Genomic DNA, 26,941 nt, shown 5'->3' on the forward strand with positions numbered 1-26,941 from the left:
CTCTCTCTCACACACACAACCCTGCTTACTCAACTTATTCTTGACCATACTAGTGAAACTATAGGTAAAACACACACTGCATACATACACACACACCCCATATAGCACACACAAACCTGCATACTTGACTTACTCTTGACAGTACTAGTAAAAGTATAGATAAACACACACACACAAACCTGAATACTTGACTTATTCTTGAGTGTGCTTGTAAAAGAATAGTATATACAGGGGTTGGACAATGAAACTGAAACACCTGGTTTTAGACTACAATAATTTATTAGTATGGTGTAGGGCCTCCTTTTGCGGCCAATACAGCGTCAATTCGTCTTGGAAATGACATATACAAGTCCTGCACAGTGGTCAGAGGGATTTTAAGCCATTCTTCTTGCAGGATAGTGGCCAGGTCACTACGTGATGCTGGTGGAGGAAAACGTTTCCTGACTCGCTTCTCCAAAACACCCCAAAGTGGCTCAATAATATTTAGATCTGGTGACTGTGCAGGCCATGGGAGATGTTCAACTTCACTTTCATGTTCATCAAACCAATCTTTCACCAGTCTTGCTGTGTGTATTGGTGCATTGTCATCCTGATACACGGCACCGCCATTGGATGCACATGGTCCTCCAGAATGGTTCGGTAGTCCTTGGCAGTGACGCGCCCATCTAGCACAAGTATCGGGCCAAGGGAATGCCATGATATGGCAGCCCAAACCATCACTGATCCACCCCCATGCTTCACTCTGGGCATGCAACAGTCTGGGTGGTACGCTTCTTTGGGGCTTCTCCACACCGTAACTCTCCCGGATGTGGGGAAAACAGTAAAGGTGGACTCCTCAGAGAACTATACATGTTTCACATTGTCCACAGCCCAAGATTTGCGCTCCTTGCACCATTGAAACCGACGTTTGGCATCGGCACGAGTGACCAAAGGTTTGGCTATAGCAGCCCGGCCGTGTATATCGACCCTGTGGAGCTCCCGACGGACAGTTCTGGTGGAAACAGGAGAGTTGAGGTGCACATTTAATTCTGCCGTGATTTGGGCAGCCGTGGTTTTATGTTTTTTGGATACGATCCGGGTTAGCACCCGAACATCCCTTTCAGACAGCTTCCTCTTGCGTCCACAGTTAATCCTGTTGGATGTGGTTTGTCCTTCTTGGTGGTATGCTGACATTACCCTGGATACCGTGGCTCTTGATACATCACAAAGACTTGCTGTCTTGGTCACAGATGCGCCAGCAAGACGTGCACCAACAATTTGTCCTCTTTTGAACTCTGGTATGTCACCCATAATGTTGTGTGCATTGCAATATTTTGAGCAAAACTGTGCTCTTACCCTGCTAATTGAACCTTCACACTCTGCTCTTACTGGTGCAATGTGCAATTAATGAAGATTGGCCACCAGACTGGTCCAATTTAGCCATGAAACCTCCCACACTAAAATGACAGGTGTTTCAGTTTCATTGTCCAACCCCTGTATATTACCCATTTATTAACATATACTTAAGCAATAGAACACGAGAGGGAGCGTGTTATCGCGAATAACATCACGGCTGTGATTTGGTAGCAGGCACGAGGCGAAGGCGAGTACAGTAGATCATTACAACCGTGATGTTACTGGCGATAACACACGACCTCGAGTATTCTATTGCTTTTATACAACAGTTTTTACAAAATAAAGAAAGAAAATAAATCAAAGAAGCCCTGAATTTCATAATAAATATGCTTTAATATTGACAAAACCTTCCGCCAAAAAGTAGTTCCACAACCAATATAAAGTTTAACACTACAAAGCAAACATCCCAAGTTGCAAAAACTCATTTCAGGGAGGTAAGAACAACAAGAAGAAGAAGGCAAGAACCTCCGAAGGGAAAAAAAGAAATAAAAAACCTCTCGCACACACCAAAGGATTATGGGTGATAACAGAACTCTTAGGAGCTGCTATTAAGATAACTGTTCGTGTCACAAACACATTAATGTTCCCTACACAGTGCGCTAGATTGTGTATCAGATAACGGATTTAAAACGCGATCGGGAATAAAGTCGGTGTCGCCTGCGTGCACGTGTGTGTGCATGAAGCTTGTCGTTACTGGCAACGCGTCAGCGGAGTAATACGGTTGTGGTGTGAAAAGGCCGTTAGAACGCTTCTCAACCAATCAGATTGTGAGGTCGGAACTACCTGTTGTATAAACACAAACATACACACATACCCATATACAGATACACTCTCATACCCGTACCTGTATACACACACAGACTCTAAACCAAACGCACATGCGACCAAACGCGCACACACACACCAAATAGCACACACAAACCTGCATACGACACTTATTCTTAACACACACACACACACACCCCCCAACTTGTACATACAAACCTGAATACTCAGCTTATTCTCGATAGTAGATGCAAAAGCAAAAAATAAGGTAAAAACACACACACACCATAGTATGCCCACACTATCCATACCACACACACACACTGCCCACCACACACACTCCAAAATAATGGAAACCATAATCGCCAATGCTTTCTCAATATATTACAATTACAATTACACACACACACACACACACACTACAGTGATCATCTCTGACGAGGACGCCCCTTACCTTAGCGGCGACGATGCTGAGCCCCATGCCATTGTGCTTCTTCAGCGTCACCGTCACGACTTCGGGTTCCTTCCTCATTGGCTAGGAGAGAGCACAAGCGAGAGCGTTAGCGTGGAACGTAGCCGTCCTGCTTCAGCGTGAGCTCGATCTGTTAGCTCGCTCGGTACACCGGCCCGTCCAGCCCGAGGAGGAGGAGGAAGACCTGAAGCCGCCTCTGCGTCCCGGAACTGTGCCGACCGCAGGGAGAAACGGCGGCTGCTGGAGAGGAGTCAAGAATGGAAGCCACATACGTCAGCGCCAGACGGCGGCGGGCCTCCGCGGGCTCGCTTCCACACGGGCCAGAGAGAGAGAGAGAGAGAGAGAGAGGAGAGAGAGAGAGAGAGAGAGAGAGAGGGGAGAGAGAGAGAGAGAGAGAGAGGGGAGAGAGAGAGAGAGAGAGAGAGAGAGAGAGAGAGAGGGGAGCTTTCCACTTCATCAGCGTGTGAATCTGATCTGAATCTGCATCAGTGTGGAATAAGGTGCAGATCCAGGGTTACAGCTCCACATGTATCTGTGTTTATCTGGATTCTCCTCCCTGTTTCACTTTTAAACTTGTGTTACAGCTCCAGCTTCTGAGAAATGGTGAGAATCAGAATCAGCTTCTCCCAGAGTCTAAAACGCTTCTGGTTCAGAATAAAGCTTAACGTGGTTTAATGTAGTAAAAGAAGGAGACAGGAGCACTAAACTTCTCTTCATTATTACTGCTCATAAGTTCCTCCACTAATCACATTCCTCACTCGCTGTTTTACTACAGTAAGTCACGGTAAGTTTTGTTTGTATGGCCTGAGTCGCTTTTACTGCATCATATCAAACAGTTCGTCTCATTGGAGGAGCTTTGAAAAGGTCACCGGGACAAAGTCAGGTGAACTGATGTCAGGGGCAGTTGTAGCCTAGTGGTTAAGGTACTGGACTAGTAATTGAAGGTCGCTGGTTCAAGCCCCACCACAGCCAGGTTGCCACTGTTGGGCCCTTGAGCAAGTCCTAACCAAGCGTTCATATGCGTCCAATTTATTCACGAACTTGAGGATTGTTCCTATTTTGGCTTTTTCCATACGTGTAGATGTACATAGTCTTTCCGTAAGTATTTAAGGCGTTCAGTCAGTATATGTTTAATACTTTCATAAGCATCTCTGCATAAAAATCAAGCGTTAAAAGCAGAGATGCCGACCAAAAGTATTCGGACGCCTGATCATGAGCTTGTCTGGTAAAGAAATCAAGTGGCCTGTCATCTCTTCAGCTAGAACAGCCTTTAAAGTGGCTGTGTGTGGGAATTTGTGCCCGATCAGTAGTACAAAATGCATTTGTATTTGTATGGCTGGGTCGCTGATCGATCAGTTAACGTTCCGGTTCATTCCAGAGCCTGTGCAGGCCACAGTACAGAAAAGGGCCTTCCCTAAAGTGCTGCTGCAAAATTAGAGGCATATTCATGTCGTTTATATGATCGAGTTATTCATATCTGCATCCACGGCACTTTGCAGACGCTTTCATCCAAAGCTCAGGGGCTTAACAGTGGAAGCTTGGCGGTAGTGGGATTGAACCAGCAAGCTTCTGATTTCTAGTATCTTAAACAATGAGCTACCTCTTTTTCATATTTTATTTTTATTAGACCTTAATAAACCTGTTCTGGCTGAAACACATAGACGGGGTGTCCCAATACTTTTGGCCCAATGACTTCCTGTGTAGTGATGGAGCGTCACTCACGACCCCCTAAACAGTCCGAATTTCCCCCACAACTCAACGACTTCGCTCCCTACTGGACTACTGGAGTGACTGGGACACACCGCTAGACCTCAACAAGGATCAAAGTCGCTCGCACCGATCGGAAAACAGCGCTACTGCGGCTCTGATGAATCTGAGGAGCGCTCAGCCTCACCGCAGCAGCGCCGGGATGCGTGGGCGGGTCCGTCTGGCACTGAGCCAGGCCGTAAATCAAAGCCGCCAGAGCTCAGCCTGGAGTCGCCGAGGCCCGGCCCTCTGTTTGGGTAGGGTGCGTAAAAACCACGTCGGGGGAAAAAAACAGGGCAATTACAGGGGAAGCGGTGCAACTCGGAGCCTTTATGTGATTAGGGGGAGCAGAAGGCTATCATTTGCTGTCGGTCCCCCGAGCGTCCCCGGCCGCTAATTGGCCCCTGCGGTGGGACGACTGTAATCCAGCACGATGAGGTAGGTCTGCGGCCCCACCAGTTCGGAATAATCTCCATGCATCTGTTTGGGATTCGAACTAAAAACCTTCCTGTTTACAAAGTGACTGACACAATTTGAGCAATCAAGAAGTAAAGGCCTTGCTCAGGAGTCCAACAGTGGTAACCTGCGACCTTTTGATTAGTCCAGTACCTTAACCGCTGGCTTACTTCGGCCCTCAGGTTTTTGATTAGTCTCTACAAACGAGGGAAGTTCTCTCTTTCAATTAAGCCGTATTAATTAAGGGTGGTGGGCGGAGTCTCGTGCTATAATCTATATACATTGTGTTATTAATAATGGTGGGACTTGACCCAGCGACCTTCTGATTAGTCCAGTACCTTAACCACTGGCTTACTTCGGCCCTCAGGTTTTTAATTAGTCTTGACAAACGAGGGAAGTTCTCTCTTTCAATTAAGCCGTATTAATTAAGGGTGGTGGGCGGAGTCTTGCGCAATAATCTATATACATTGTGTTATTAATAATAGTGGGACGTAAACCAGCAACCTTATGATTAGTCCAGTACTTTAACTGCTGACCTCAGGCTTTTAATTAGTCTCAACAAACGAAAGACGCTCTCTCTTTTAATTAAGCCGTATTAATTAAGGGTGGTGGGCGGAGTCTTGCGCAATAATCTATATACATTGTGTTATTAATAATGGTGGGACGTGAACCTGCGACCTTTTGATTAGTCTAGTATCTTAATTACTGGCTTACTTCGGCCCTCAGGTTTTTAATTAGTCTTGACAAACGAGGGACGCTCTCTCTTTCAATTAAGCCGTATTAATTAAGGGTGGTGGGCGGAGTCTTGCGCAATAATCTATATACATTGTGTTATTAATAATAGTGGGACGTAAACCAGCAACCTTATGATTAGTCCAGTACTTTAACTGCTGACCTCAGGTTTTTAATTAGTCTTGACAAACGAGGGACGCTCTCTCTTTTAATTAAGCCGTATTAATTAAGGGTGGTGGGCGGAGTCTTGCGCAATAATCTATATACATTGTGTTATTAATAATGGTGGGACTTGAACCTGCGACCTTTTGATTAGTCCAGTACCTTAACCGCTGGCTTACTTCGGCCCTCAGGTTTTTAATTAGTCTTGACAAACGAGGGAAGTTCTCTCTTTCAATTAAGCCGTATTAATTAAGGGTGGTGGGCGGAGTCTTGCGCAATAATCTATATACATTGTGTTATTAATAATAGTGGGACGTAAACCAGCAACCTTATGATTAGTCCAGTACTTTAACCGCTGACCTCAGGCTTTAAATTAGTCTCTACACATGAGGGACGCTCTCTCTTTTAATTAAGCCGTACTAATTATGCGTTGTGGGCGGAGTCTCATGCTATAATCTATATACATTGTGTTATTAATAATGGTGGGACGTGAACCTGCGACCTTTGGATTAGTCTAAGACTTGAACTGTTGACCTCAGGCTTTTAATTAGCTTTTAATTAAGGGAGGTGGGCGGAGTCTCATGCTATAATCTATATACATTGTGTTATTCCCATTACAGACTGGTAACACGACCTACCAGGTCCGAGTTGTCGGCGGAGAAGTGGCTGTCGCAGTCGGCTCCCTCGAAGTAAACGGTCCAGGTTCCGGGAGAACGAGGGTGCGGGGTGAGGCGGCAAAAACCTGGAGAGGAAACGGCTGATCAGCACACGCCCACATACCATCAAACGTAAACAACACGGGAGCGCCGAGGCTGCGTTCTCTCACACACACACACACACTGATAAGCGAGACCTCGACGAGACAACATTCCACCGGATTTAAATAAACACGAGCGTTCCCGTACACCCACCTCTCTGGCACAGCGGCTCCAGGAACTCCTGAAAGCCGTTGGGGATGTTGCGCACCACGTCGCACGAGTAGCCGTCCTCGGGCAGCAGGAAGGGCAGCTGCAGGTCGGGGTCCTCCTCCAGCAGGACCTCGCGGCCGTCGCTGCGCGCCAGCTCGTCCGCCGTGTTCTCCGCCACCGCCACCACGTGATCGATCAGCTCCTGCAGGCACAAGCGGCACGCTAACGTGTTAACGGGTTTATGACAATGCGATACGGCTCAATCACAACGGTAAACGTCATAAGGTTACAGAAGCGTTGTGGATGCACAGGCTGCATTTCTCCATTTTACTTCTAGTTTAGTCATAGCCAGTTACTCTTCCACTGCTGGAGACCCCAGTGGTGTATGAGGAGGGTGTATTATCCTGAAACACGCTCCAGTAACCAAATTAAATAAGAACAAAGAAATATTCTGTAGCCCAGTGATGAGTCGACTCGGACTCGTTTCAAATGACTCGCAAAAAAATGACTCGTAAACAACAAGAGTCTCTAGTTTTTATTAAAGATAAATGTACCGTCGATCCGACATCATTCTGATCGTGTCATTTTAGTCTAATAGTAATAATAATAATAATAATAACGCTCCGGCCGTCTTAACCCACAACACACACAATGTGTAAATGTTCCAGCCAGCTTCCGGCGTAGTGATGAAGCGTCGCTCCCTACTCCCTACTCTGGATTGGAATCTCACTTAAAATGGTGGAATACCCTACCTAGTGCACTTCACAGGAACACCCGGGGTGAATGGAACGCTCCTACAGAATCGGTGCTGATGGTTGAAAGACGCTTTCTGAACCAATCAGAGCTTCTGATTGTAATTGTTAGTAAGAAATGCTGTTATTTGCATTTATTCGGTTTGCGTCACACAGATGACGTGGTAATGAAACGCTCGATCGGCTTTCTAACCACTTCCTGTTTTACTTCACCACCGGGAAAAGTTTGGAGGTTTTTAATTATAAGCACATTTACAAAATAACGGATTCTGTTCCTAATGGGACGCACGCTTATAAATGTAATAGCATCTGGAAGAACAGAAGCTAAGGTAAGCAGCGGTTATGATGGTTTTTGCCGTGTTTGGGATTTTGGCCGCCGTGCCGTGATTTATCGAGCGCTTTTGTTCTGTAATGAAAACAAAACGTATCAGTTGAAGCTTTTAACTGGAACCTTCTTGTTACAGAAATTACATTCATTTACACAATGAGGAGGAAAGTAAAGACACGAAGTAAAACGGCTAAATACACTCGCTAATCTGTTGTTGTTTTTATCTGAACTTACAGATTATTTCTTTATTTCTACGCTACATTTATAATATATGTTTTGTGTAGATTATATTGACTCGTGACTCGACTCGGACTCGTATTTTGGGACTTGTGAACATCTCTGCTGTAGCCTAAAGAGCATAAACCTGCATATACATCACTGCAGCTGAGCAGTCATTAAAGGTTTTCTATCTTTAAAACACCCTACACAGAACTATTCACACAGGCCCGAAATAACCGAGACCCGGACCGTATAATCAGCCTTTGTCACCTCTGTGATGGTGTGGATTTTAAAAGTAACCCCAGGTTCTATAGGGTGAGTTTTTCCTCCCCACAGCACAATGGTCTTATTTAGGATAGAGACAGATACTTTATTTATCCTGAGGGAAATTATTGGGCTTCAGTAGCTGAACAAGCAAAATAAGAACTAATACAAATACAAATAAAGTAAGTAGAGTGCAGTTAATGTACAACGTGCATATATATTATATACGGTATGCAAAAAAGATAATAATACTACTGATAATAATAGGAGCAGAAGTGTATCTATTCTTATTATGAATATATACAGTGTATCACAAAAGTGAGTACACCCCTCACATTTCTGCAGATATTTAAGTATATCTTTTCATGGGACAACACTGACAAAATGACACTTTGACACAATGAAAAGTAGTCTGTGTGCAGCTTATATAACAGTGTAAATTTATTCTTCCCTCAAAATAACTCAATATACAGCCATTAATGTCTAAACCACCGGCAACAAAAGTGAGTACACCCCTTAGTGAAAGTTCCTGAAGTGTCAATATTTTGTGTGGCCACCATTATTTCCCAGAACTGCCTTAACTCTCCTGGGCATGGAGTTTACCAGAGCTTCACAGGTTGCCACTGGAATGCTTTTCCACTCCTCCATGACGACATCACGGAGCTGGCGGATATTCGAGACTTTGCGCTCCTCCACCTTCCGCTTGAGGATGCCCCAAAGATGTTCTATTGGGTTTAGGTCTGGAGACATGCTTGGCCAGTCCATCACCTTTACCCTCAGCCTCTTCAATAAAGCAGTGGTCGTCTTAGAGGTGTGTTTGGGGTCATTATCATGCTGGAACACTGCCCTGCGACCCAGTTTCCGGAGGGAGGGGATCATGCTCTGCTTCAGTATTTCACAGTACATATTGGAGTTCATGTGTCCCTCAATGAAATGTAACTCCCCAACACCTGCTGCACTCATGCAGCCCCAGACCATGGCATTCCCACCACCATGCTTGACTGTAGGCATGACACACTTATCTTTGTACTTCTCACCTGATTGCCGCCACACATGCTTGAGACCATCTGAACCAAACAAATTAATCTTGGTCTCATCAGACCATAGGACATGGTTCCAGTAATCCATGTCCTTTGTTGACATGTCTTCAGCAAACTGTTTGTGGGCTTTCTTGTGTAGAGACTTCAGAAGAGGCTTCCTTCTGGGGTGACAGCCATGCAGACTAATTTGATGTAGTGTGCGGCGTATGGTCTGAGCACTGACAGGCTGACCCCCCACCTTTTCAATCTCTGCAGCAATGCTGACAGCACTCCTGCACCTATCTTTCAAAGACAGCAGTTGGATGTGACGCTGAGCACGTGCACTCAGCTTCTTTGGACGACCAACGCGAGGTCTGTTCTGAGTGGACCCTGCTCTTTTAAAACGCTGGATGATCTTGGCCACTGTGCTGCAGCTCAGTTTCAGGGTGTTGGCAATCTTCTTGTAGCCTTGGCCATCTTCATGTAGCGCAACAATTCGTCTTTTAAGATCCTCAGAGAGTTCTTTGCCATGAGGTGCCATGTTGGAACTTTCAGTGACCAGTATGAGAGAGTGTGAGAGCTGTACTACTAAACTGAACACACCTGCTCTCTATGCACACCTGAGACCTAGTAACACTAACAAATCACATGACATTTTGGAGGGAAAATGACAAGCAGTGCTCAATTTGGACATTTAGGGGTGTAGTCTCTTAGGGGTGTACTCACTTTTGTTGCCGGTGGTTTAGACATTAATGGCTGTATATTGAGTTATTTTGAGGGAAGAATAAATTTACACTGTTATATAAGCTGCACACAGACTACTTTTCATTGTGTCAAAGTGTCATTTTGTCAGTGTTGTTCCATGAAAAGATATACTTAAATATCTGCAGAAATGTGAGGGGTGTACTCACTTTTGTGATACACTGTACATATATATACATACACCTTGTTTCTACACTCACTGTCCATTTTATCAGCTCCACTTACCATATAGAAGCACTTTGTAGTTCTACAATTACTGACTGTAGTCCATCTGTTTCTCTGCATGCTTTGTTACCCCCTTTCACGCTGTTCTTCAATGGTCAGGACCCCCACAGGACCACCACAGAGCAGGTATTATTTAGGAGGTGGATCATTCTCAGCACTGCAGTGACACTGACATGGTGGTGGTGTGTTAGTGTGTGTTGTGCTGGTATGAGTGGATCAGACACCTTTTTTAAACACCTCACTGTCACTGCTGGACTGAGAATAGTCCACCAACCAAAACCATCCAGCCGACAGCGCCCCGTGGGCAGCGTCCTGTGACCACTGATGAAGGTCTAGAAGATGACCGACTCAAACAGCAGCAATAGACGAGCGATCGTCTCTGACTTTACATCTACGAGGTGGACCGACCAGGTAGGAGTGTCTAATAGAGTGGACAGTGAGTGGACACGCCACGGTATTTAAAAACTCCAGCAGCGCTGCTGTGTCTGATCCACTCGTACCAGCACGACACACACTAACACACCACCACCATGTCAGTGTCACTGCAGTGCTGAGAATCATCCACCACCTAAATAATACCTGCTCTGTGGTGGTCCTGTGGGGGTCCTGACCATTGAAGAACAGCATGAAAGGGGGGTAACAAAGCATGCAGAGAAACAGATGGACTACAGTCAGTAATTGTAGAACTACAAAGTGCTTCTATATGGTAAGTGGAGCTGATAAAATGGACAGTGAGAGTAGAAACAAGGAGGTGGTTTTAATGTTATGGCTGATCGGTGTATATTGAAATAAAGTTACTGTTGTAGGTATAAGTATGTAGATAATAATGTGAGGCACTCACGGGGGGGATGTAGGGCTCGTCGGGGGCGCAGTGGTAGTTACTCATCAGGGCGTTGAGCTGCAGGGAGTTGAGTTTGAAGCACGTGTTGTTTATGTTCTGGACGTCCTGCATGGAGTACTTGTCCATGGTGAGCAGCGTGGTCGCCTACAGAGCACAAACAGCAAGATAACGTGTGAAACAGACATCATGTACAGCGCCACGCTGACCCTGGGTATAGATATAATGCCAACGTAATCATAAACAACACAGATTAGATCAACCATCTGAGTCGTGCTTGAATCGTCTATTACAAAGACGCAAGTATTTATCATAAACTTGTGTTTATTTATTTATTTATTAGGATTTTAACGTCATGTTTTATACACTTTGGTGCCATTCATGACAGGACAAGTAGTTACAGATTACCCATGATTCATCAGTTCATGTTTTCATATCAAACACAGTCATGGACAATGTAGTATCTCTCCAGTTCACCTCACTTGCACGTCTTTGGACTGTGGGAGGAAACCGGAGCTCTTATACTTTTACACGAGTCCGGTATACTTCTCCGTACCTGCACTATGCGACTGAGGTGACAGTCGGCGGCGAGCTCCAGGCCCTGTTTCTCCGCCCAGGCCTCGATGTGGCTGAGCTGTTGGCGCAGGATGGCACCCCAGTAGTGCGAGCACAGGCCCGAGTCGGACTCGGTCACCAGCTTGTTGAACAGCCACATGTTGACGAAGTGGAAGAGCTGAGAGAACAGCTGGATGGTGAGGGCGGCGTTGACGCGGCAGCGCCGGAGCAGAGACATGGCGCCCGTCAGCGTGTGCAGAACGTCCTCTGTGGGGCGGAAAAGCAGAAAAAAAACAAAAAAAAAACAAATCAAGCATGAATATGAGCTACATACTGTTTACAGAATCAGTGTTTGTTCTGTTTAACACAGCGGCCCATAACGCTAGACCACCGACAGAGATCCAGGTTCGAACCTCAGAGGTGCTCTCATGTCTTAGGCATGTACACAGACATGACTGGCAAGTTAGGGTTACTTTGGGCCCACGTGCCAACACTAAAGGCGTGTTACTGTTTGATGGGATTTGTGGTGGAACAGAACCTTGCCGTGACGTCGACTAGAATAAAGCGCTTGATAAAAATGAAATTCGCTTCTTCTAAACTTTTTGGCCAAATAAATCATTTTTATTTTTTAGAAATCTTTCAATTTTTAGCTTCATCAACTTAAAAAACTGAGCTGATGAGCTACACTGGTTACCTGCGACATCCAGAAGAGATTCAACTGCTTCAATCCAGAACTGATCTTTATTTTGCTTTATTAGCTATTTTAATAAGGATAGAAGGTAACAACCACTGAGCAAGTGTATGAGACGACCCTAACAGAAAAGGAGCCAAAGAACCACATTAATGAACCACACATTACTTTGGGTATGTGATTAGGCACCCATGTGCCAACATCAAAGGCGGTGTTAAGTGTATGATGAGACCTTGCCGCGACCTTGACCAGGATTAACCAGTTGGTGAAAATGAAATACACAACTTTTTGGCCAATTTGTATGAATAGAAATCCCTTAATTTTTAGCTTTTCCAACTTTATAAGCATCTTACCTACTGTGCAAACCTTTTTCTGGAATTAAGGATTGAAGATGATCACCACTGAGCAACTGGATGAGACGACCAGAACAGAAAATGGAGCTACTGAACCACAGTCCCACAAGTAAGGTTACTTTGGACTAGAATAAATTGGTTGATGAAAATAAAACTCACTTCTTGTACTTTTCGGCCAGATTATTTTTAAAAATCTTTTTAACTTGCTTTTACCATATGTTCAAAATGATTGAAAACATAATCACTGAGCGACTGTGTGAGTGAGCCAGAACGAAAAAGGAGCAACTGAACCACATTAAGTCCTGCAAGTTATGTTACTTTGAGTGTGTGATGAGGTGCCTGTACACATTATTGGGGGCTAGTCTGCAACAAGCAGCATGAGACCATACCGCTGTAAAAGTGGTCATTCTTCTCATAAACTAAACCTCGTACGCTCACCTATCTTGGGCCTCTGCGGGTTCTGCTCCTCCGGATCGTCGAGGAACGCCGGCATGTAGTTATTGAGGTCCGACTGCAGGCAGTGCACCAAATACCTCGAATAGAACACATCACACGTTACAAGTGTGAACACAAGGGCTTCATTTACAGTCAGACATATTCACCAAAAAAATTAAATAAATAAATTGGTCAGGTCGTGAGAACTAGCCAGGTTTCACACACTCCACCTAAAACCAGCCGACACGGCATCATGGCATGACTGGAAGGAATAAAAACAAAGCAATTAAGGAATAAAAAAGCAGGAGAATAAATGAATCGTGCGTATTTTACTGCTTCGGTTCTATAAAAAACAGAACAGACGAGCGTGTCGGACCACGTTTGTTTGTTCTCGCTCCAGCAGGGACGGAAGCGACTCTCCCGTCTATCGTCCGATCACTCAGTGCACGTCTGATTTCACGGGGATGTCCGGGATTCGGCTTTTACAGTCTCCGTGCACTATTATTTGCATGTTTCTGCACTGATTTCACTTGCACTTCTCTTAAAAATGCCTAAAATTATTAAATAAATTCATGACCTGCAAAGTGTCCAGTAAAGGCGCCTGTTCAGCAAAACACAAAACGGCAGCTAAAGGGGAGAGTCTGTGAGGTAAATACAAGGTAAAACATGATGTTACTGCTGCAGAGGGAGTTTTTGCATTTCAAACAGCTACAGATCACTGGACTGCAGCATGTCGGCCTTGTTAAAAAGTCTTTCCCTGATTCTGAAACAGCGCAAACATTTCCAAACATACGTACTAATACAGAGGTTACTGTCCACGCCGTGATAGCGCCACATTCCGACGAAATAGCTCCACTGATGAACTATGTTATGTTGTTTTTACTGTTTGGAGCCAAACGCTGGACAGAGGGAATAAAATGATCTGACCATAAAGGCATTTGTTAATTGTGTTTTTAAAAACTAGCTGTTTATTTATTAAATTTGTCAAATATTTAAACCTCTACTTTATACACATTGCCATGGTGCCCATACACCCCCCCCCCCCCCCCCCCAGTTTGCTCATTGTACTCAATTTGCTACCAATTTAACTCCACATCCTTTATCACATAGAATCCGAGGCCCCGATTTAAACCAAACGTGGTCTCTTCTAGCATAAAGTCAATCCTAATCGAAAGATATCGTACGATCTAGCTGACGCCGACTTGTTACTTTAAATAGTAGCATAGCCTTTTCTACATTTACATTTTGGTTCATTTTAAGTAGCTAACAGCAGCAAATTGCAAAATTGGCAAATATTAATTTAGTTCTATCACTTTTCAGCTAATTATTAGCTTTAAATTAGTGCACTACTAACAATAATTTCTTTTTTAATGCCAATCAAGTCGTATCCAGTTACCCAATTGTGTGCAGCACGGACCGCTTCTTTTCCCCTGCAGCAGACGGGTTCATGTGGAGACCCGTATCGCGCACGGAGAGTCACGCACCGATCTCCGTTACGCCCCGTCTCTGTGCAGCCAGCAGAGGGCATAACTGCAGCAGTTATGCCAAACCTCTTGGCCCTCCCACCCTCGGATGAGCCGATTACGAGTCTGTATAGACGACTGGCAGGCCGGTAGCACTACATTTACATTTTTAGCACTTAGCAGACTGTAAGCGATTACAGTATACAGTCTAAGCAATTGATGGTTAAGTGCTTTAATCAAGGAGCCAAAAGTGGCAACCTGGCAGTGGTGGGATTTAAACCAGCAACCTTATGCTTACTAGTCCAGTACTTTAAACACTAGGCTACAACTATGTTAACTGAAAGGTGACCGTGTAGTTAGATGTGTATAGCATCCCAGGGGTGCTCCTGACCCGACCAGGCGCCCTGCTGACACACTAAATCTGTACAATCATGAGCCGGGACTTACTTGAAGGCCATCTGGACGAGGTGCGCCAGGACGTCCTGGGCGTCCAGCGTGATCCGGCTCAGGTCCTTGTCCTGTTTGATGAAGTTGAGCAGCTCGGAGGCGTTGGCCATCCAGAAGGCCAGAGCGCCGGCGATGTTCTTCTGCTTCTGTAACACACACGCCCAGCCCGAGGGGCCCGTTAGTGAGGGCGCGGGAGGCGCGTCCCAGGGGCCGGGAGAAGGGATCTCAGCCACGACAAGCAGCAGCAGCAGTTCCCAGGACAGACTCGAGCCCCTGTCTGACCCGCCCCGCCCCGCCCGCTCCCACACAACCAGACACCCAGGGCCACGAATACAGTGGAGTTCAGTCCCAATTTTTTTATTTGAGATTTGAGTGAGTCTGGATGATGGAGATGAATCGGAGGCCGCTTGAAGGAATACGCCGCCGTTTTTCAACTGTAGTGGGTGAGCAATCATCGCAAGACCTGCACTGACACTGATCAAAAGTATGTGGACGCATCGCATCATTATAAGCTCGATAAACATCACATTCCAAACCACGGCATATGCAAGGTATGGACGAAAAGTCGGCGAATGAAACACACGATTTGCACGGACCTCGAGGGACACGTCCAGAAGCGACGTCTAGCGTGTTCAAGTGGTGGGCGTGGCTCATCGGGTCCACATGGCGCAGTGGTTTAAATGTGCTATGTCGAAAAGCCAGCGTCGAACAGGAACAAAGACAGAACCCAAAATTTTCTTTAAATTGGGAGAAAACGACGACGTAGACGCACAGGATGCTGACGGACGGGTACAGGAAGGACACCGTGAGCCACAAGTGTTTAAACCAATTGTACTTGTTCGTCAGCATTCTGTGCATCTACGTCGCCGCTTTTCCCAAATTAAAGCTAATTTTAACGTTCCGTCTTTGCAAGAAACCCGTGTGACGGCGACTCTGGAATAAATCTTTAACCCTGCTGTGGTACCACGGGGTCTCCTCTGTGACCCCACTCCTCTTTGACCCATGTTTTTTCACTATCAAGATTAGAGACCTCGCCTATTAATGTACTTTTTCATAAAACGTGAATGTGACACACGTTCGCTAGTTTTTGTGTCTTTTTGTTTATTGTTTATTTATGTTTATTTCCGTTTGGGCTCAAATAGACCCATAGTGCCGTGCGCAGTGTAACACAATGGCAAAACGACAGGGATTGTGAGGACGCACGAAGACGTTCTGGCGTCTTTAGCTGACCGAAGTGGCGTCGACAGAAAAAACCAGATCAATCTGTAACGAGTGCAATAGGTTTGTTTGTGAGAAGCACAGCAAAGTGTTGTGCATCCAATGGCAGCAGTAAAAGTTCTATAAGGATGTATAGATCTATGTATGTTCTGTCGTGTTGTTTTTATGTCCACACCTCGTATAAGAAGCTGCCACCCCTTGACGTTACACCCCTTGTGTAGGCTTTCCAAATAAAATAAATGTAAATAAAGCCTATAATGATCATTAGAATAAATATAACACAAAAATACATCATCATGTTTACGTCTTACCACCGCTTTATGTTTTTCAGGGTCACGGTGGGTCCGGTTCTATTAGGATCACTGGACGTGATGCAGTAAGGATGCCAATCTGTCGTGGAGCCTCAGACATATCCAACCATGTCTGTATGTAGGCGCACAACCCTGGATCCTAGAGACAGTGGGCTGGCGTAATTTACCGCTGCGCCATTCGAGCGCCCTTACAAAAACAGTACATACAATACATCAATTCACTAAACAAATAAAACAATCCCTCCAAGATTTCATATTTAAAAAATCGATTGATAACGTGGCGCTCAGGTGGCGCAGCGGTCAAACAGCAGGTCGGGCGCCTGTACGGATGATTAGCGTCTCATTTAAGAATGGAAGTGCTGTAGGGATTCCTCATAACTGCTGCGGTTACGACCTCTGCTGGCTGATCAATGGTACTGCGCAGAGACAAGGAATAGTAGGGCGCTTGCAGCCTAGTGGTTAAGGTACACCGCTGCCAGGTTGCCACTGTTGGGCCCTTAAGCAAGGCCCTTAACCCCTAAATTGGATTAAAGCCTCCGCTAAAAGTTGAAAATCTAAATGTAAATAATGGACGCACATCTTTGATACTACAAGTCCCAGAATGCATTGCAACAGCGAGCATGCCAAGACCTGCAAGCCCTGCTGCACCTTTCCCAGGTTAGAAGTCGATGTTACCCACCTACATACATTTTCCTTTTATATTTCATCCTGTTTAATAAACGTTGCCCATGTTTGGCCTTCAACATCGTCCTGTGCCCGTTTTAAGTAATTAATTCTCAGTACAGGTCAGCAGGCCGCTCCAAATAACACTACAGACGCAGCGGGTTCGAGTATTCCTTCAATATCGGGTGTCTGGTTGCTTCGGAGTTCGACATCCCCCCATTCACAGAGAGGGATACACACGGCCCAGACGCACGCGCGCACACACACACACACACACACACACACACACACACACTTGCAGAACTGGGACCTTGTGTATACCGCACACGTTCCCCTGCGGCGACGACACATCCACCCCGCCCCTTTGTTCTGGTTTCAGCCACAGAATGCATCCAGAAGAATGACGTTAACCACAGAGAAATGAAAAATAACATGAATTATTGACAGAAACACAAAGGGAAGCGTCGGAGACGCGGGCTCGTCTCACATCCACACTCAAGTGCAGGAAGCAGAGGAGGCGCGCAGATATGCCAGAACCGTTAAGATGCCGCCAGCGTCGGAGCGAGTCGATCGTTTTTAATAAGTTTAATACGTTTTAGTACCGGATGTTCCGCTGAATGAGGGTTATTTTGGTATTTTAGGTTCTTTTGAGTGTCCAGCTGCTGGAAGAAAGATGCCTGCCACAGTCCGTTTAGGGGTTTTGTTACGAGCATGAAAGACAAAGCCAAGCTGACCGGGGAGGACAGACAGGGAGGGATGATGGACAGACACAGAGGGAAGTGGGTATGTAGGGAGAACTCGCCCTGGGTGTACAGTCTCCTACCTGATCACCTTCAGCGACCTCCTGCGGAGAGAAGTGGAGCGAGGGTGGGAAGAGGGAGGACACACATTCGACAGGACAGAGAGAGAGACGGTCAACAACAGCCGTGGCATGGAGAGATATCACATACATCACACACGGACCAGAATGAATGACCAGCGCTCGGTGCTTTTAGGTAGAAGTCGGCTGATCCTGCACAATGCTTCTAGTGTCCAGGGTTGGTGGTGCTCTTAGTGACCTCTAGTGGCAGCACAAGCTGAACTACAGCAGCGGGTCACCCACAGCCGTGGTACGTTATTTTTACAAACGTATATTACAAAGCATTCGTCCGGACGCCTCCCTAAGCCTAATGGGAGCGCTAATGTACCTCCCCACGCCCATAAAAAAACTTCTATTGATTCATTTTCCCCTTTTTCATGCAATTTGGTCGCTCGGTCTGAACTGCCCCCACCCACACTTCCTATTTAAGTGGGTGCGTGACAGCCATGGGCCATCTCAGACACACATGCAGCCATCAGCCACTAGTTTTCACCTGCCAGGTATTGCTATCAGAGAGTAGTTGCCTCGACCGGCCAGCAGAGGTCGTGATTGTACGATTGTACCAGCCAGCCCAGTGTCCATTACTCTTTTCAGACACAGGCGCCTGGCCGGTCGATAGCACAGCAGTATTACGTGCACGTTGGGTACTCGACGTCAATCCACGTCACTCAAAGTTTGGTTGTTCTTTCTCCCTAATGGACAAAAGCTAGTTTGGAGTGACCACACCTGTGGACATCAGGATTTCAGCACAGAGCTTCGCGTATATGGATCGTCCATTAGCCGACGGCGTGTTTAGCCTCTGTGACACGTACAGAAGTGAGCTCATCGGTCGAGGTACAGGACTAGATGGACGTTGGTTCACGCCCCATTACTGTACAAAACCTTTGGGCCCCTCAGACAAGACCCTCGCTTACTTGGATCTGCTAAATGATGTGAATGTAAATGTACAGTATGAAGCTACGGTGTTACACCGTGTGTGTGTGTGTGTGTGTGTGTGTGTGTGTGTGTGTGTGTGTGTGTTTAATCATTTCAGGTTCGGGGACGGCTGAGCGGACAGACTGCAGACGGCGGTTCCTCACCTGGATGACTCCCTCCATCATGCTCACCATCTTGTTGACGATGGCGATGACCTTGTGGGTGCGCTCGGAGGGACTGATGTCCGGCCGGTAGTGGCTGGACAGGACGTAGCGGCAGGTCATGTAGAGCACGTAGGTGGGGGAGAGCTTAAAGTGCACGGTGGAGCTGTTGGTGTAGTTGATGACGGCCGACAGGAAGGCGTCTTCGGCTGCGGGGACACAGACGGGTTACAGACGCGTTACAGACGGGTTACAGACGCGTTACAGACGGGTTAACGAGGTCGGGAAATCTCACCCCCGCAGCGAAAGAGGAATTGGCTATGACTAAATTAGGGGCAAGGCCCTTAACCTTTAACTGCTTAGACAGTATACTGTCACAGTACTGTAAGTCGCTCTGGATAAAAGCGTCTGCTTAATGCGGAAAATGTAAATGCAATCAGAAGGTTGCTGGTTCAAGCCCCACCACCGCCAGACTGCCACTACTGGGCCCCTGTGCAAGGCTCTCAGCCCTCAATTGCTCAGATTTGAATGTTTTAGGGCAGTTATGGCCTAGTGGTTAAGGTACTGGACTAGTAATCAGAAGGTTGCTGGTTCAATCCCCACCTCTGCCAAGTTGCCACTGTTGGGTCCTTGAGCAAGGCCCTTACGCCTTAATTGCTTAGACATTATACTGTCACAGAACTGGATAAAAAAGCATCTGCTAAATGCCAAAAATATAATCAGAATGTTGCTGGTTCAAGCCCCACCACTATCAGGTTGCCACTGTTGGGCCCCTGTGCAAGGCCCTTAACCCTCAGTTTCTAGGACAGTATACTGTCACAGTGCTGAAAGTCGCTTTGGATAAAAGCGTCTGCTAAATGCCGAAAATGTAATCAGAAGGTTGCTGGTTCAAGCCCCACCACTGCCAGGTTGCCACTGTTGGGCCCCTGTGCAAGGCTCTCAGCCCTAAGTTGCTCAAATGTGGATAAAGCATCTGCTATGTGCTATGTACTACGACAATGTAAATGTTTAAGGGCAGTTGTAGCCTAGCGGTTAAGGTACTGGACTAGTAATCAAAAGGTCGCTGGTTCAAGCCCCACTACTGCCAGATTGTCACTGTTGGACCCTTGAGTGAGGCCCTTAACCCTCAACTGCTTAGACAATATACTGTCACAGTAAGTCGCTTTGGACTCTGCTGAATGCCAAACATGTTAATAAATGAAAAGCTCTTTGTATCTGGTATGAGGAGCAGATCCCGCTGTGGCCCCTAAACACAAAAGCACCCGAATAATGAAGGAAGGGGATTAAAAAAAAACCTAGAAACTCCATGTAGTTCTTCATAAACGTGCTTTTTTATCTCATCTCGAGGCAGCAGCACTCGAGGTCATTGTTCGTACACTTCAAACATCTGGACATCAAACAGCAGGAAGGGTTCGAGCAGGAGCGAGCCTGATAACATTGTCCATCACGGTCCGAGTTCCAGCGTCTCAGCAGGGCGACGGATCTCGTACCGTGAGCCCGAACCAGCTCAAACACTCTCACGTGTACTGTACTAACACTCGGAGACGCCGGGGCGGCAACACGATGTCGTGTAAGGACCCGGTGCTGCTCAGTACTGCCGAGCACTTTATTAGGTACACCTGTATTTGAGTCGCACACACAGCGACTTCAGACTCGACTTGGACACGTTTAAAATGACTCGTGAACAACAAGAGTCCCTAGCGTCAGCACGTGTTACCATTAGTTATACAGTGTATCACAAAAGTGAGTACACCCCTTACATTTCTGCAAATATTTCATTATATCTTTTCATGGGACAACACTATAGACATGAAACTTGGATATAACTTAGAGTAGTCAGTGTACAGCTTGTATAGCAGTGTAGATTTACTGTCTTCTGAAAATAACTCAACACACAGCCATTAATGTCTAAATAGCTGGCAACATAAGTGAGTACACGCCACAGTGAACATGTCCAAATTGTGCCCAAATGTGTCGTTGTCCCTCCCTGGTGTCATGTGTCAAGGTCCCAGGTGTAAATGGGGAGCAGGGCTGTTAAATTTGGTGTTTTGGGTACAATTCTCTCATACTGGCCACTGGATATTCAACATGGCACCTCATGGCAAAGAACTCTCTGAGGATGTGAGAAATAGAATTGTTGCTCTCCACAAAGATGGCCTGGGCTATAAGAAGATTGCTAACACCCTGAAACTGAGCTACAGCATGGTGGCCAAGGTCATACAGCGGTTTTCCAGGACAGGTTCCACTCGGAACAGGCTTCGCCAGGGTCGACCAAAGAAGTTGAGTCCACGTGTTCGACGTCATATCCAGAGGTTGGCTTTAAAAAATAGACACATGAGTGCTGCCAGCATTGCTGCAGAGGTTGAAGACGTGGGAGGTCAGCCTGTCAGTGCTCAGACCATACGCCGCACACTGCATCAACTCGGTCTGCATGGTCGTCATCCCAGAAGGAAGCTGACGCACAAGAAAGCCCGCAAACAGTTTGCTGAAGACAAGCAGTCCAAGAACATGGATTACTGGAATGCCCTGTGGTCTGACGAGACCAAGATAAACTCGTTTGGCTCAGATGGTGTCCAGCATGTGTGGCGGCGCCCTGATGAGAAGTACCAAGACAACTGTATCTTGCCTACAGTCAAGCATGGTGGTGGTAGCATCATGGTCTTGGGCTGCATGAGTGTTGCTGGCACTGGGGAGCTGCAGTTCATTGAGGGAAACATGAATTCCAACATGTACTGTGACATTCTGAAACAGAGCATGATCCCCTCCCTTCGAAAACTGGCCTCATGGCAGTTTTCCAACAGGATAACGACCCCAAACACAACCTCCAAGATGACAACTGCCTTGCTGAGGAAGCTGAAGGTAAAGGTGATGGACTAAACCCAATTGAGCACCTGTGGCCCATCCTCAAGTGGAAGGTGGAGGAGTTCAAGGTGTCTAACATCCACCAGCTCCGTGATGTCATCATGGAGGAGTGGAAGAGGATTCCAGTAGCAACCTGTGCAGCTCTGGTGAATTCCATGCCCAGGAGGGTTAAGGCAGTGCTGGATAATAATGGTGGTCACACAAAATATTGACACTTTGGGCACAATTTGGACATGTTCACTGTGGGGTGTACTCACTTATGTTGCAGCTATTTAGACATTAATGGCTGTGTGTTGAGTTATTTTCAGAAGACAGTAAATCTACACTGCTATACAAGTTGTACACTGACTACTCTAAATTATACCCAAGTTTTATTTCTATAGTGTTGTCCCATGAAAAGATATAATAAAATATTTGCAGAAATGTGAGGGGTGTACTCACTTTTGTGATACACTGTATGTGACAATTATATAATATATATATATTATCATCTGACATCATTCTGATCGTGTCATTTTCTGCTCTCTAATAATAATAACGCTCCGGCCGTCTTAACCCACAACACACACAATGTGTAAATGTTCCAGCCAGCTTCCGGCGTAGTGATGAAGCGTCGCTCCCTACTCCCTACTCTGGATTGGAATCTCACTTAAAATGGTGGAGTACCCTACCTAGTGCACTTCACAGGAACAACCGGGGTGAATGGAACGCTCCTACAGAATCGGTGCTGATGGTTGAAAGCCGCTTTCTGAACCAATCAGAGCTTCTGATTGTAATTGTTAGTAAGAAATGCTGTTATTTGCATTTATTCGGTTTGCGTCACACAGATGACTTGGTAATGAAACGCTCGATCGGCTTTCTAACCACTTCCTGTTTTACTTCACCACCGGGAAAAGTTTGGAGGTTTTTAATTATAAGCACATTTACAAAATAACGGATTCTGTTCCTAATGGGACGCACGCTTATAAATGTAATAGCATCTGGAAGAACAGAAGCTAAGGTAAGCAGCGGTTATGATGGTTTTTGCCGTGTTTGGGGTTTTGGCCGCTGTGCCGTGATTTATCGAGCGCTTTTGTTCTGTAATGAAAACAAAACGTATCAGTTGAAGCTTTTAACTGGAACCTTCTTGTTACAGAAATTACATTCATTTACACAATGACGAGGAAAGTAAAGACACGAAGTAAAATGGCTAAATACACTCGCTAATCTGTTGTTGTTTTTATCTCAACTTACAGATTATTTCTTTATTTCTGCGCTGCATTTATAATATATGTTTTGTGTAGATTATATTGACTCGTGACTCGACTCGGACTCGTATTTTGGGACTTGTGAACATCTCTGGTATATGGTATGTGCATTTATTAATAATTTTATAAGCAGGGCTTTGGCCCTGGTAAAAGGAGGCCCTTAACCCTTAATAGCTTAGACAATATACTGTCACAGCATATATATACTGTACATGTAGGTCAAGAAAGCCTCAGCTGATGTTCCAATTCGTCCCAAAGCTGTTCATCCACCCACTAAACTACAGACCTGATCCCGGCACCGCTGATCATTAATACTGATCAGGCATCCAGTGCTGAATCGATTCGTTCCTCCAGCTCCAACAACAGAATCAGATCGAGCTGTTTGGCAGGAATAACGGCAGCAGCGTTAACGGCTCTGAAATGGGTCAGTCGGAAACGGTTTGACTCTATTAGGGGTGTCTTCAGGACCCCACTCCATCAGCGGTGCCACCCTGCTGCCCACAATGGGGTTTTTTGTTGTTGTTCAGCCTCATGATGGTCAGGAATTGAAGGCTTGTGAACAGAGCATCAAGCACCAGCGCATTTTGGTCATTTGGTGGTATTGAAATAGCACAACCGTCAACAGTTTTTACGACCGTGTGATTAAAATGAGCCGGACAGTGTGTGTGTGTGTGTGTGTGTGTGTGTGTGTGTGTGTGTGTGCAGCCTGGCGTGGTACTCACAGTTCTCCCTGAACTCGATGTTAGCCGGCAGCGTGAGCTCCGCTCCATCGTGAGTCCTGTTAGAGAAGAGAAAACGCTCGGTCACCCATCTAGCGTACGACACGCTGACTCCGCTATCCACAGAGACGCATCGCTCCAGTCCCACGATTCCACTGCGACCGTACAGCATCCTGCAGCACGGCCAGCTCAGCCCGGCAGCGTGCGTGTGTGTGTGTGTGTGTGTGTGTGTGGACGCAGTACTGCTGCATTATGGATTAGATGACTGGGAGGAGGAAGAGGACGCTGATGGCTCAGGTGGACCGGGCTCGCATCATGTTTCCTACCGGCCGATCCCCGATCTCACCTCATCACGCCCTCGTACACACACACACACACACACAGAACACACACACACACACGCTCTCACGTTTACGTTTAAACCCCCCCGGTCAAACTCATGTTGTGTTTTGTTTATGGGCCATACCACCGAATCTGTGCCATTTCCGTCCCCAGGACATTATATGTATAAATGTAGATAACAATGAACTTTAAAATACATTTTTAATTAAGCAAAGTGTCCTGCACACCGATCTAAATGCTAATTCAGGATATATAATGTAAAACCTTTCATAAAAACTCCCTAGAAGACTGAAAAATACTATTTTCTCACGTCCCCGCTCTCTAACACGACACTTTATGATAAAATATAGAGTCAAATCTGTCAGAAATCCTTTTTTCCTGCATCGTTCAGTGACTCCAGATCACATCGATGTTTTTAATCTTTATTTTCTATAAGAAATGTTGAATAATGAGGTTAAAATCCATGTTTCAGTCCCTCAGTCCTGTTACACTCACATATTCATCCTAGTGATCATAAAAATGTGGAAACATTCTCATCAATCAGGTCACATTATGAACAGAAATGTTCATTATCTGTATCTTTTACAGGTCACAGGAAGAGCATTAGTAGGTTCTCCATTTTTCCCAGGTACGTTTGATAATATTGTAACTCTGACTGAGAAGATTCGTCTTCACGTTCATTCCTGTTACCTCCATTTATTATTAGTTCTTATTTGTTTATTAATTGTGATGAATTACCAGACTGTATCCAGTGTTCTGGTACTTTAGCATGTTCTCCATGCTGCTATATTTCATGTGTTTACTAATTCTAGGTTAAAAACATTCAGTCCTGTTACTCACTCATATGCAGCTCATCTTCCACTTAGAAAGCTTGTACAAATGAAACCAAGGTGCCCGAGATTCGACCACAACACCTTCTGAGTAGTTAAGTGTGTGTGCTACTAGATTCAGTGTTAAACAAAGATAAAAAAAAATGAAGTTTCATCTCATCCAGTTCCAATGGCACCCATTCGGTGGAACAGACCTTACTGTTTTTATATATATGAGAGAAAATTGATGCCAACTGGAACGCCGCTGCTTCTGCCAACCCCTCAGATCCCTCCAGTGAAAGGATGAGGACTGTTCTCCCCCTGACCCCCCGCAATCAGCCTTATCATAAGTTTATATAGCGCCTTTCACATACCCAAGGACACTTTTCAAAGTGAATATATACATATACACACACGCACACACACACACACACAGTACAGTGTATCACAAAAGTGAGTACACCCCTCACATTTCTGCAAATATTTTATTATATCTTTTCATGGGACAACACTATAGAAATAAAACTTGGATATAACTTGGAGTAGTCAGTGTACAACTTGTATAGCAGTGTAGATTTACTGTCTTCTGAAAATAACTCAACACACAGCCATTAATGTCTAAATGGCTGGCAACATAAGTGAGTACACCCCACAGTGAACATGTCCAAATTGTGCCCAAAGTGTCAATATTTTGTGTGACCACCATTATTATCACTGCCTTAACCCTCCTGGGCATGGAATTCACCAGAGCTGCACAGGTTGCTACTGGAATCCTCTTCCACTCCTCCATGATGACATCACGGAGCTGGTGGATGTTAGACACCTTGAACTCCTCCACCTTCCACTTGAGGATGTGCCACAGGTGCTCAATTGGGTTTAGTCCATCACATTTACCTTCAGCTTCCTCAGCAAGGCAGTTGTCATCTTGGAGGTTGTGTTTGGGGTCGTTATCCTGTTGGAAAACTGCCATGAGGCCCAGTTTTCGAAGGGAGGGGATCATGCTCTGTTTCAGAATGTCACAGTACATGTTGAAATTCATGTTTCCCTCAATGAACTGCAGCTCCCCAGTGCCAGCAACACTCATGCAGCCCAAGACCATGATGCTACCACCACCATGCTTGACTGTAGGCAAGATACAGTTGTCTTGGTACTTCTCACCAGGGCGCCGCCACACATGCTGGACACCATCTGAGCCAAACAAGTTTATCTTGGTCTCGTCAGACCACAGGGCATTCCAGTAATCCATGTTCTTGGACTGCTTGTCTTCAGCAAACTGTTTGCTGCCTTTCTTGTGCGTCAGCTTCCTTCTGGGATGACGACCATGCAGACCGAGTTGATGCAGTGTGCGGCGTATGGTCTGAGCACTGACAGGCTAACCTCCCACGTCTTCAACCTCTGCAGCAATGCTGGCAGCACTCATGTGTCTATTTTTTAAAGCCAACCTCTGGATATGACGCCGAACACGTGGACTCAACTTCTTTGGTCGACCCTGGCGAAGCCTGTTCCGAGTGGAACCTGTCCTGGAAAACCGCTGTATGACCTTGGCCACCATGCTGTAGCTCAGTTTCAGGGTGTTAGCAATCTTCTTATAGCCCAGGCCATCTTTGTGGAGGGCAACAATTCTATTTCTCACATCCTCAGAGAGTTCTTTGCCATGAGGTGCCATGTTTAAAATCCAGTGGCCAGTATGAGAGAATTGTACCCAAAACACCAAATTTAACAGCCCTGCTCCCCATTTACACCTGGGACCTTGACACATGACACCAAGGAGGGACAACGACACATTTGGGCACAATTTGGACATGTTCACTGTGGGGTGTACTCACTTATGTTGCCAGCTATTTAGAC

At 45.8% G+C, this 26,941-nt stretch overlaps 1 protein-coding gene across 9 annotated transcripts in view; it reads right to left on the reverse strand.

Annotated features, from left to right (window-relative positions):
* The window catches only part of afdna (afadin, adherens junction formation factor a), a 130,928-nt gene that overhangs the window by 36,444 nt on the left and 67,543 nt on the right, over positions 1–26,941 (reverse strand). For 6 of the 9 annotated variants that reach the window (XM_063002415.1, XM_063002414.1, XM_063002411.1 and 3 more), the window contains 10 exons: positions 23,946–24,001; positions 19,118–19,323; positions 18,003–18,023; positions 14,988–15,133; positions 13,081–13,175; positions 11,600–11,865; positions 11,047–11,190; positions 6,640–6,838; positions 6,367–6,470; positions 2,615–2,695 (listed from right to left, as the gene is read on the reverse strand). In XM_063002415.1, the coding sequence (XP_062858485.1) occupies positions 2,615–2,695; positions 6,367–6,470; positions 6,640–6,838; positions 11,047–11,190; positions 11,600–11,865; positions 13,081–13,175; positions 14,988–15,133; positions 18,003–18,023; positions 19,118–19,323; positions 23,946–24,001 (1,318 nt within the window). The remainder of the gene's footprint in view (positions 1–2,614; positions 2,696–6,366; positions 6,471–6,639; positions 6,839–11,046; positions 11,191–11,599; positions 11,866–13,080; positions 13,176–14,987; positions 15,134–18,002; positions 18,024–19,117; positions 19,324–23,945; positions 24,002–26,941) is intronic. The other 3 variants (XM_063002416.1, XM_063002418.1, XM_063002412.1) reach the window with 1 other exon arrangement.

Source organism: Trichomycterus rosablanca, chromosome 9 (assembly GCF_030014385.1).
Source record: "Trichomycterus rosablanca isolate fTriRos1 chromosome 9, fTriRos1.hap1, whole genome shotgun sequence".
Classification (NCBI taxonomy): Eukaryota; Metazoa; Chordata; class Actinopteri; order Siluriformes; family Trichomycteridae; genus Trichomycterus; species Trichomycterus rosablanca.